This window comes from Diabrotica undecimpunctata, chromosome 3, assembly GCF_040954645.1.
Source record: "Diabrotica undecimpunctata isolate CICGRU chromosome 3, icDiaUnde3, whole genome shotgun sequence".
Classification (NCBI taxonomy): Eukaryota; Metazoa; Arthropoda; class Insecta; order Coleoptera; family Chrysomelidae; genus Diabrotica; species Diabrotica undecimpunctata.
In genome coordinates, this window is record NC_092805.1 from 146,409,646 (window position 1) to 146,422,978 (window position 13,333).

Genomic DNA, 13,333 nt, shown 5'->3' on the forward strand with positions numbered 1-13,333 from the left:
TAACAAAATAACTAATGAAGTACTTTATGCAATTACTATACACAATTAGGTAACCACTCGAGTAGGTAAACTACAAGAGTATTTTGATGTTGTTTCTTAAAATTTTACTAAAAGTGGTAAATACTTACAGGAAGTTTGAAAAAAGGTTAAGTGACATAAGAATATCTAGGAATGGATCTGGTCGCAAGCAATGAAGAAGAACCGGAAATAAATAGAAGGCTTATGCTGGCAAATAAAGCCTATTTCGCGATGGGCCATATATTCAAATCGTGAGACGTACACTGGAAAACAAAACTCCGGGTCTATAAAACAATAATCAGGCCCATAGTAAGTTATGGTTGTGAAACATGGGTGGTGACACAAAAATCTGCCAATGCATTAGATGTGTTTGAAAGAAAAATATTACGTAGGATACTGGGACAATAAGTGAAAACAACAACTGGCGAATTAGGTATAATAGAGAAATATACGAGCAATATAGCGAACCAACTCTAGCACAATACACTAAACTGCAGAGATTACGGTGGGCAGCGCACGTGGTCCGCATGCATGAGAATAGAATCCCCAGAAAAGTACTAAATGCAAGAATGCAGGGAAAAATACCTGTTGAAAGACCTAAAAAGAGATGGGAAGACGAAGTCGATGAGAATGCCAGGAACTGCCTAGGAACGCGTTCATGGAAAAGAACAGCGGTAAATTGAGATGATTGGAGAAGCCTGTTAAAGGAGGCCAAGGCCCGATTTGGGCTGTAGTGCCATTGGATGGATGGAACATAAGAATATCACTAGTTTAGAAACCAAGTGTAATTAATAGGATTACAAAACTAAAAAATTGTAAGACTAAAATTTATTGGGGACTAAAAAGACTTAGATAAAATATAATTCACCCTACCTATCAAAATTTGACAGTTCGAGACTCTAAAATTTTAATAAAACATTCTCAAAATTCGAAGTAAAGAATTACAAATTATTTTATTATATGTACAGAAAACGTTATGTATGAATATTATAAATTAATAGTAGACAGATAATAGAAGAATAGACATATTACATAAATATCTTTATTCACTTATTATTCACATTGCTGAAATTAATAATCATATTGATATTTTAACTTAATATCTAATAATAAAAACCACGTCTTCTAAAGAAAGGAAAAACTGGAAATCCGCCGAATCCAATAAATGGTCTTCCAAATCCACCAAAACCTCCACCGAAACCTCTACCAAATCCTCCACCGAATCCCCTTCCAAATCCTCCACCGAATCCTCTTCCAAATCCTCCACCAAATCCTCTTCCAAATCCTCCACCAAATCCCCTTCCGAATCCTCCACCGAATCCTCTTCCTACTCCTCCACCAAATCCTCTTCCAACTCCTCCACCGAAGCCTCTTCCACCACCGCCTCCTCGACACTCACTTATTTCAGTAAATAGCGAGAACATGAGGAGCACAAGGATAATCTGTAATATAGATAAGACCTTTAAGTTAAACGTTTGACAAAATTTTAATAAATATCGAGCAATCTACTAAATCGTGGTTAATATATTTAAATAACTCTGAATGGTAATTCAGCGAATATACACTCAGGTGAAAAAAATTAGATCCACGTCTATTTTATAGAGACGAAGACACATTTTTGAAGATGCCATTTATAGATTGGGCATATATTTAAAAAGAAACATTAAATATAAATAAAAAACAGAATTTATGCAAAAAAATATTTATTTTTAAAAACATATAGCATTATTCGAAAATTGAAAAGAATGAAAAGTAGATTTATTGATAAAAAACAGCTATAACAAAATAATATTTATGTCATTTGTTATTAATACCTGGTATTTCCTTCTATGGCTCTTATAAAAGCCTGCATACACCTCGGCATTGTGGTCATTAAATTTTTAACGTGAAGTTAGTCTAATTCATCCCATTTTGTCTGAAGAGCCTCACCACTAAGGTATATATATATATATATATATATATATATATATATATATATATATATATATATATATATATATATATATATATATATATTACAGGATCCAACTTGTAAATACAATACATTTTGGAGACGGCTATCGCCGTATTCCCGTTATCCTCCACCAATCCTCCCGGTCCAAAGCATGCTAATCCTCCAAACCTCTCGATTTCATCGCTCTTCTAACTCCTTCATCGAGGTCTACCTCTTTTTCTTCTTCCAGGGGGCTTCCATCTGTAAAGTTTTTGGGGCCAACTTCGTCAGGCATTCTCAGTAGGTGTCCAAACCATTTTAAACCTCTTCTTTCTATTCTGTCAATGACCGTTTCTGTATCATTAATGTTATTCCTTATAGATTCGTTGATCTTCATTTCCAGCCTTGATGTTCTATTTGAGTTTTGTCTTCCTGATTATTTGAGAAGAAGCGCTAGATCCTCAAGACTTCACTAAGGTAAGACAAGTTATTTATGTGAGGTAGCCGAACTTGAACTCGTCTTTCCAGTATATACCATAGACATTCGATTGGATTGAGGTCAGGGCTGGAAAATTCATACAAACAATCTCGACTTCTTCTAAGATTCATTCTTGTAAAATTATAGCACGGTGGGGATGCGCGTTATCGTCAATAAAAATAAAACTAGATCCTATGTCTCAAATGACTTTTGTATATCTTGTTCTTATCATAGAACCTTCTCCAATAAGAACTAAGTCAGTACGGGCATCGGAACTTATACCAGCGCCAAACCATAATTGAGCCTTCTTAATAGGCTATTTTGTCGCCAATATTGCATTGGGAAAATCATTCTCGTTGTCTTCTCTAGATTATTTCATGACCCTCTGTTGACCTCAAGTAAAACGTGGACTCATAGCAGAAGAAAACATTACTTTAATATGCGTAATTCCAATTTTTGTGTTCGCTTGCAAAAGCAAGTTGAGCTCTGCGATATTTCACAGGTAGCTGTGAACATAGTGCTAATATTCTGGATACTGTCCGCCTACTTACATCCACATTTCGGACTTCGCTTAGGCAATTTGCCAGCTCAATTAAAGTTATATCTCTATTTATGAAACACAAAGAAACCATAAATCGATCATCGTGTGCAGATGTTGCTCTCCTACGACTAGAGACTGACCTTCTAGCAAGTGTAGTTGCTATTTTGGTTGAAATACTGAACGGCTCTTTGACTAGCACCTGCACATAATATTAACTATAACATCCTTTAGCGGTGAATGTCATTTTAATACAATTAAACATTCTGAACTCAAAACCTTTTAATACCACATTGGTGTCACCTTGGGGGAACAAATAAGGGTCTAACCACCTTCTGTTGTCTCCGGGTGCTCTGTAGAGGGCTTCGAATATACTTTCGAGAGCTCCTCTACTTAAGTCCATTTTCGGGTTATGGACTTGGAAAATATTTATCTTCGGTGTCTTGCCTTGAAAAAGGCAAGATATTTCTTACATGACAATTTCTTCGTCGAAATAAAACACCAAGTTAAGTTGAAACAATTCTCAGCCACAGAGTATGGAAAATAAATGCAGACAGCAGAGCCCCGAGAGCACTAAGCTCTCGGAGAGCCCGTGAGGGACTGACCTGGCTGACCTGAAAATCGCCAATATTTATATGCGCTGTTCGAGCGATAAATAGGGATTTCCAGGTCAAGAGCCAATGGGAAAATTCGAGGCGGGGCGATGCGCATCGAAATGCGTACTAGTCCATAGACTATGGCATTCGATGACATTGGTGTGGTTGTTAAAATCAGAACGATAACAAATTAAGTTCTTGCTGCTTATCAAACTCACACTTTTGACAAAAACATAAATTCCTATTGTTTATAAGAAATACCATAATAAATTTAAAAACAATATAATATGAATAGATATTAATCATTGTACTTATACGAGGGTTTCTCTAAATTTATATATGTCATATTACAAGTCCTAAGTTTTAAAACGCGCAGTAAATGGTTAATATGCCATGGATTGAATCTTTGCACCTGAGTATATATACCGATCTTCTTCTTCAATAAGTACATGACATTATTTATGGTTTATCGTTTTTAATATAAAGGTTATGAAGAAGTGTATCTTTTAATGGCCGTTATTCTGTAAAAATACATTTTTTTTAACTAAAAAAGACAGAGTCCCATCCACCCGAAGGTTATGAGCGACATTTCTGTGACATTTGTAACAATATTAAATTAAGCATTTGTAACAATCAATCATTGTAACAAATAATTAGAATTTATAAACAATTAAACATTTGTAACGGTTAATTAATTAAATTTAAATTAATTTTAATTAATTTAGGTTAAATTTTGTGTAACATGTTGATACATTTTAAGTAACCTAATAAATTATTCGAAACAAAAGGTTTATCGAGTAATGGTTTCAGGGTATTTGGAAAATTGTAAGAATGTCTTTAATTTACATATTTACTACAGTCTATCAAGAAGTGCTTTATACTGTCTACTGCAGTGTGGTCCAACCTCAGGCACGCGGACCGCATGCGGCTTGAGGCTCGTTAAACTGCGGCCCCCGCAAACACATTTCAAAAATATTGCCATTGATAACTTTAACCGTAATCTTAAGACAGTAGTTAACCTTTAACACCCACTCCCGATGAGCGGGCAGTTAGCTTCAGTCAGCTGCACGTGTCGTGTTGAATTAACAATGGCTAAATTGAATGTTAAATTCAGAATAAGTAGTGCCAAAAAAAAACGCAAAATTTTCGAAGAGAATCGTACATTCCAAGGAAAATGGGAAAATCAATATTTCTTTATCGAATTAAAAGAAAAACCTTAGTGCAATATTTGTTGTCAAGTACTCGCGGTATCAAAAGAATACAATATTAGTAGGCATTATGAATCTCAGCACAAAACAAAATACGACAAATATCAAGGTGAAGCACGGAATATTCTTGTAAAAGAACTTAAAGCTAAATTGAATAAACAAAAATCTCTATTTGCAAACCCGACTTCATTATTTCAATCATCAAGCTACTTAGCAGCATCATATGAAGTATATTTAGAGCTTGTCAAAAGTAAAAAAGCATTTAGAGATGGAGAAATGATCAAGCGGTGTACCGTTAAAATGGCGCAATCCTTGGGAGATAAAGATGGCCAAAAATTTTGAATGTGTTTTAGTTTCGCATCAAACTGTATCTAGAAGAGTTGATGAGCTGAATACTCATGTATTTAAAAAAATGGTCGACACAGTTCTTGATTGCTTATACTACTTTTTAGCCCTGGACGAATCTGTTAATATTACTGACAAAAATCAGCTATTAATTTTTGTTAGATGCATTAGTAAAGATTTTTGTGTAACTGAGGAAGTTCTAAAACTGCACCACATGGAAGTTAGGACCAAAGGTATAAATATATTTGAAGCAGTTAGTGACGCTGTGAAAAATATAGGCGGTTTTCAAAAGTGCTCTTGCGTTTGCAGCGACGGAGCAAAAGCAATGACGGGACGCATAACGGGTTTGACTGGACTTTTGCGGAAAAATGTGTTAACTGTTTTATGTTTCATTCCATTATCCATCAAAATGCTCTCTGCAGAAAGATAATTAAAATCAACGATACTATGAAAACTGTAGTGCAGATAGTAAACAGCTTAAGAGGAGGAAACAGAGCTCAGCGAGACCGAAAATTTATCTCTTTTTGAAAGAATTAAATACTGAATATAAGAACGTCCCCCTACGTTTAGAGATATATTGGTTGAGTTCAAGTAAATGCCTTAGAAATTTTTTTCTTTAAGAAAAGAGATCTTACTGTTTTTTGAAATGGAAATTGTTATTAACACGGACGTATTTATAACAAAGCTTGAGAACAAAACATTTCTTCATGAACTGGCATTTCTAACAGACATTACCTCTCACTTGAACACATTAAACCTACAACTTCAGGGAAGAAATAAGACAGTATCACAGTTGGTTGGTCAAATTAAGACATTTCGCAAAAAACTTGATCTTTTCTAGAACTGCGTAAAAATAAACGACCTTACACATTTTTTTGCGTGTTTCGAAATAAATCAAGAAGAAACCATGGTCGATTTATCGAGGTTTGCAAAAGTTCTTCCAGAAAGAAAAAGAAAATTCGATGAAAGGTTTTTGGAATTTGATGCACTAAAACCCGATCTTGAGCTTTTTAACAATCCAATGGGAGTTAACATCCAGAACCAATCAGCAGAATACCAATTAGAGCTGTGCGAACTACAGTCCAATTCATTTTTTCAAGCAAAGAAAAATGAAGACATTAGTACCTTTTGGAAGTTAGTTTCCAAGGATCGTTTTCCTAAACTTCGTAACTTTGCGTTGAAACTATATATTCAATGTTTGGTAGTACGTATATATGTGAAAGTAGATTTTCTGTTTTGAAGCATATTAAATTTAAAACACGTAATTGCATGAAAAACGATTCTCTGGAAGCGTGTATTAGACTCACTACGACTAGCATAGATATAGATATGCAAAAGTTAGTAGTGAATAAACCCTTGCCTCAAATATCCCATTAATTTTTTATTTTATGTTAAATTTTAAACATAACATGTAAATTGTAAACCAGAATAAAATATTTGTAAATAATATTTCGTTTGTATATTATTTTTTAAAATAAACTTTTTTTGAACGAGTCGCGTTCTCTGGCCCTTCATAATAATTTTACATTTAATACGGCCCGCAACGTCTAAAAGGTTGGACCACACTGGTCTACTGTATTGCATGTTTCGCATTTTGTGGGTTCACTATTTGAGAAGAGATAGGTGTAAGTATACCTACCGTGCCCAAGTTAGACGTAGATGTGTAATAATAATTTGAGATCTTCTACTTCTGGCAGTGAACTTCCTGAAAAAATGTCACTTTTGATAGTTCTGAGTTGAGATCTGGAATCATTCCACTCTCGATTCCACGAACTCAACACCTTATTTTTTAAGATAAACTTAGCGACACTCCGACACTCTGTTTCTGCGTCATTAGTGATAGTGTTACAAGCACTAGTATCTGCTTGTTCATTCCATTCTATACCTATATGAGATGGTATCCACAGGAAGTGGATTTTTGTGAAATTTTCTTGAGCTTCCATTAGTTTTTCCCTTGATCATTTTCTCAATGGGGTGTTTAGGGTATACATATTGCATAGCTTTGACTGAGCTGAGAGAGTCGGAAAGGACTAGACAACAAGGGATGCTTTTATTATTTTACATCAGGTGATTGTTTATAAATTAGATGTTAGAATATAGCCAGACGATAGAAAAATCATCAATACTCCAATGAAGTAGAGACTTGAATCTTAATGTTGGCTTAATTGAGATGTTTCACTTTCCCAGTCCGATGTCTCATTACCAAGGTAATTATAGATTTTTTCCTTTAGGACGTGAATTTGAGTTTTATGGATTTTTTCTTTAAATGGGGTTAAACTTGACTGAGCATACCGGACAAGACTGGTAGGTCTGTGGTATATTCTTGAATCGGAAAGAGAAAAATCTTGAAAGGAGAGAGATTTTCCATGAAGTTTTTAGTAGGTTCAAGTAAGATAGATAATGAGCATTTAGAAGTGCTTGCTGAACTAATTTTAGTTTTTTTAGCTTTTGCTTGGACTTTAGTTGTTGGAAAAATGTTACATTTTTTTATGTTTTAAAAGTTACAATTTCATCAAAGCTACGTTTTGGTTGTTGATTAATTATGTAAGTGTCCTTATTTGGTGCATCTACTTTGTTTGGTATCTCTGGGTCATTAGAAATATCATTGGATTTTTGCAAAGATATATTTGTTGTGCTGGAAAAGATGTTTCGTTGCTTTGGTTGGGAGTTAATTGAGCTAGTGGTTCGGAGTATTGTGATACAATGTGACCTGATTTCTTGCAGTTATAGTAAGGCGTGTTATGGAGTTTTATCAAAACTAAGAGTAAATAACTCTGGTAGTGTTAGACTGTAAGGGCTGATATATATTTGTCTTCAAAAACTAAGAATGTGATTGTACTCCGGCATAGAAGCACTAATTTTTAGGAATGTCATAGTGTAGACAGGAATTATGCCGAATTTTTGTAACTAATTGGTCAGCAAGTAGTGTGGTATTGTAGGACATACGTTGGAGAGCACAAGTCGTTCCGGTCGTGTAACTAACCTTCTTGGTCTGGCAGTTTTACCTTATATTTCTATTTGGCCATGATTATTCATAAAAACATCTACTATTTGTTTATTGGATAAATACATACATATGCAATTATTAGATAATCTAGAAGAGAATATTACATTTTTCGTTTAAATTTTATTTCCCAGTGGGAGAAGGTAGTCTTGCAGTTTGATGTTTCTATGGCACTAAAATAAATGCATGTTCTTTGTATGCGAGTACCGCTATCTAACCGATTTATTTAGTTAACAGGTAGAATTAAAAAGGACAAAAAATAAATAACGAATGTTGTTACTGTATCACTGTTTATATATTATTATATTATAACTGTTACAAGATACGGTACTTTTTAATACTATAATAAAATAGTATATATATAGAAACAATGCAGATATGTTAAATTACAAAGTGTATCATTAGTTATTGTTAACGTCCGAAAAATACACCTTCAATAGTAATAAGGATAGAAAGGTGGAGGTGGTGGTGGAGGAGGAGGGGGTGGTAGTAATAAAGGACGGTAGAGATGAAAGCCTGGCCGTCCGAAACCTATAAATCTACGAGGAAATCCTCCAAAAGGGTAACCATAACCTCCATAACCGCCATATCCGTAACCTCCACCAAACCCAAATCCCACAGCTCCACCTCTATATAAGCCTGTACCAATGCCTATGCCAAAACCATTACTACTTTGTATTATCGTCAAGATGGCAAGGAGAATAGCAACTATTACCTAAAATTAATAAAATATTCTTCATGTTGTTGTAAATCAAGCAAAATAATTTAAAGAAAATTTTAAATTCTAGAGTATAATCTAATTATCTTGCACCCGTAAAAAACTAACTTAACTGATATTATATCATGAGGATATTGCCTGTATTAAAATAAAACATCTGCAAAAATAGCAACAAATAAGGATAGAAACATTACAAAAACCATTTTAAAGGTTTTTATATGACTTATATATGACTCGGTTTCTTTACAGATATTATAGATCTCTACAATTCAAGCAGGTGTAATTATTGTATACATAAATGCTGTAAAAATATTGTACAGAGAAAATCAAACTGTTGCTAAAATTGGAAATCAGACCTCTGACGCTTTTTCATAAACTACAAACACCGCAGCCCTTTAAAACGGTGGATAAGAAAATGAAGCCCCATGAGGACACAGAAGGAGGACATTCAGTTGTATAAATCATTTTTGCAGATGATCAGGTAGTTCTAGCGAAAGTGTAGCAGGACATATACATATATGATTAAAAAACTCATAGAAGCACTCACAATATTGGGTTTAGAGATAAACTAACAAAAGACGCAACATATGATTACAGTATAAGAGCTAGCAATATCGGAAAAATTTAATAAAGCTGGTTCTTTAATATAATATTCTCTATGTTCCCTCCAACAGCATACCGGTTACCTGACTGCTGGTACAGGTTGCTTTTATTACTGCGCAACACACTTGTACAGTACATATACAGGTAAAATATTGAATTTAAAATAATTTGATAAGATCATTTTTTTTTGTCATTAGTTTTTAAAGATTATTAAAAAATTTAATATCTAATTGTCAATTCTATACATTAATAAGTGTAAAATTAATTTGCCAGACATTCATTACAAGTATTCAAATACAGTATTTGTGTATATGTGTATATATGTGTTTATGTATCAAAATTACTTTTGATACATATACTGTATCAAAAGTAATTTTTATTGTTCTCAAAATAGTTGATAATGACAGAATTAAATAAAATATTAATAAACAAAAATTATAAACAAAATTTTATTTAAATTAAATAATTATAGATAAGAGACAGAAGAAAATTAAATTAAAGTCGTATTAAAATTTATACTTGTATTTATACAGGGTGTTTCAAAAAGGTATGTCATAAATTAAATCACGCATTCGGGGGACAAAAATAAATTGATTGAATCCAACTTACCTTAGTACAAAAGTGTACACAAAAAAAGTAACAGCCCTTTGAAGTTACAAAATAAAAATTGTTTTTTTGCATTATCTCCTAAACTACTTGACATTTTGTAATAAAAATGGACATGTTACTTTCTTGTTCTGAAAGCATTTTTCATAAAAAATAAACAACAAAATCTAAGCGCACAGAAAAATTTTAAGGGGGTATGCAGTCCTAAATCTCACCAAACTTTTGAGTACGTTCAAATCAAATGAATTTTGTGGCATCATTAGTTTAACACATTATTTTTAAAAAAATTTTGCCTTGGATCACGCTGTGTTCAATGGGTTTTGTAAGGCTCGAAACTATCGCCAAGGTGGACCAATCATAGTGAAGATTATCACTCTGGCCGGCCGATTACAAGTTATATTATCTAAAATTGTATTGGTCCTCCGACAGAAGATCGAACACAATCAGAAGTGTAGGAATTTCAGATGGTGTCGAACTGCCACAGTGTTCCGATAGGTCACCGACGGTTAGGATTAAATAAAAGCCCAGGTGGACTTAGATTTACTCCTCAATCAGTGAACGAGCTGAAGCAGCACTTTGGAAATAAGAAAAGGTCCGAAAGGACTTACAAATATTTCAAGAGAGGTAGCGGTCTGAAGTGAGCTCTTAGCTACCAAACGTAAAAGTCCGGAAGAGACTTAGAATTATTTCACAATCCATGACAAGACATGACCAGTCAAAGAGTTGGCATTTTGCCAGTGTTTCTGTACATCTAGAAGAGTATTCTCGATTATACATCGAGACCTGAGGAACCGACATCTCTGTTAACAGTTGAAGTGTCTTCTGTACATAGAGTACGAATAAACCTTTTATGTAAGATAAATATAGATCTGAATGTAAAAAATTTCAAACTGATATTGATAGATACTGAAAGTACTCTACATTGCCAGTAGCACCTTGCTGACAACAGAATCCCGGTGAACCTCTCGTCATTGTAAATCAAAAACACATTAATTTCAAATTTATCAGAGGATGGAACCAAAAAACCTTCGTTAATCCTTACAAGCGGTAGCTGGAAATCATCCTGGAACTCCAGGCAATATGGAGAAATTCAAGCCAAAGCTCTAGAAGTTGCGCAATGCCTAGGACTGACTGACTTCAAGACATTAAATTGTTGGTTAAAAAGATTTCGTCGTCGACACGATATTACTTTCAAGACAATATGTGGCGAATCCGCTGATGTTAATGTCTAAAACGTGAAATCTTGGAAAAAAGCTGTCTGCTATTTTAAAGATTATGACCCAAAATATATGACCCTTTTATATAACTAGTTACGGAGATGTTGAAGAAAAAGTACGACAATAAAGCTAAGAAGCAAGTAAAGCAGCGGGATCTGTTAATGACACAATCTGGAAGAACAAACACCTAAGACAAAGACAAGAGACAAAAAAAAAGACACAAAACAAAAACAAATATGCCTACAAATATTTCTTTTAATAAAATTTCAATCTAAAATTTTTTAAATAAATTAAAAAGTTTTGCGATTATTTAAAAAAATATAAATTGAACCATACAGTGTGTCCAAAAGAGATGCAACCTCCTCTTAAATTAATGTTATTATGTTCATTTATGTTTCTGATCAACTAAAATTACTAAATTGCAATTGAAATTATTAAATACGTGAAAATTGAAATTTATAATTAATTAAAATTATATTAAAAAATGTAATTAAATACCGTTGCTTTAATTTTCCCATGTTCTATTTTAAACGATCACTCCTCTTGATTACTCCTAATGATGATAAAGATAACAGTGGTCGAACAAATTGCAAAAACTCCAAATAAACAGATCTATATTTTATATTCAGCCATACGGCTCACACTCCCTCTAAGGGGAAAATTCACTCATCCCAGATATATACGGTATCAAAAGGATTGAGCTCTGGTGGGACTCTTTCCGTGTTATCGAGCCCTAGGTGACTTGGTTTGCTGGAGTATCTCCCAAAAAATTTTTTTACACATCTGGACGTCGCGGGGAGTACAGCTTTCTGCATGGCCTTATAGTGATGGTCATTTAGACTCAGCTGTTTTATGTTCCCTAGGAGGTTTTTGGGAATAACACCAGTAGTAGATAAAATAATAGGTACTATCTGGATACTTCCTATTCTCCATTGTCTCCTGATTTGTATTTTTAGGTCTATGTACTTGGCGAACTTTTCGTTGTATTTAACACGTAAATTATTAAGTGTTGTTTGCCTAGTAAGTTTATTAACTAGTATGAGATCCGGTCTATTATTAATATGTTTATTATTAAACAACTTCAAGAGAAAATCTATTAATCTACAAAACTGCTATTCCAGTGACATCATAGTTTTGACAAAAGATTCTAGAGACAGTTCAGTTGACGTATATTTTTGATATCGAAGGGAAAATGGAAAACTTTTCTATTTATCACAATAATAAGATCAAATAACAAAACGACAAAAATAAATAATCGACATGGATAACATATTTAGATGTCTACATATATTTGACAAAGGTACAAATTGATTCTCTTTCTATTTAATTTTCATGGACAATATAATAGTAGAAGTTGCTTATTTTTATTTGGGATAAAAGCTTTAGTATAACTGCGACAGCATTGGTTAATTTTAAATTATATTTAAACATATTATGTAAAAATCACCTTTTGCAAAAGCACAAGATAAAAAACTTTAAAATTTTTCTACTTACCTTTGCTATCATGATATTAATTGACTAAAAAAGAAACACGTTAACAAGTCACCTTCTCTAGTTAAATAAGTATCTAATAAAATGGGCGAACTATATTTATCATTAGCTATCTATTAGCACCAAAATGTCAACTACGATTTTTTGTAAATAGTGATGAGTATCTGTTTATGTATATTCTGTTGAAAGGTGCTAATTGTGTATTTCTGGAAATACCCTTACATAGACTAACTTTTACAATTTATTAATTCAATTTAATAATATCTAAAAATACCGAAATCTAATGTGATGATAATGGAATTTTTTTTAAAAATTTGCGATTGCGGCTTTTTTATTTGCATTTCTGAATATTGATTTTTTGATATGTGTCCTAAAACTATATAAATAACTAATTGAAAAAACAACTGAAAATATAATAGACTAACATTAATACAAAAATGCCTAATTTTTATCGATTACAAAATACAGATTGATGCTTAAGCATTTTTATTTTCCACTCTGCATATCATAAAAGATTCCTCAGAGTTTTTTTATAAACAATCGAATTGCGTCTCAAAATCTTCGAACAAACATTTTGA

The 13,333-nt window shown here is 33.1% G+C and overlaps 1 protein-coding gene across 2 annotated transcripts; it reads right to left on the reverse strand.

Moving 5' to 3' along the window:
• Positions 1-1,040: 1,040 nt before the first annotated feature.
• On the reverse strand, positions 1,041-12,888 carry LOC140436206 (uncharacterized). Of its 2 annotated transcripts, none has more exons than XM_072524903.1 (2): positions 12,759-12,888; positions 1,041-1,460 (listed from the first exon to the last, which is right to left on the reverse strand). In XM_072524903.1, the coding sequence occupies exons 1-2, from the start codon at positions 12,768-12,770 to the stop codon at positions 1,122-1,124; spliced, it is 351 nt and encodes a 116-aa protein (XP_072381004.1). In that variant the 5' UTR covers positions 12,771-12,888; the 3' UTR covers positions 1,041-1,121. The 2 variants fall into 2 exon arrangements, 1 of the variants encoding a protein (XP_072381004.1); XR_011950267.1 differs by lacking the exon at positions 1,041-1,460 and adding an exon at positions 8,392-8,835.
• Between the last annotated feature and the right edge of the window lie 445 nt (positions 12,889-13,333).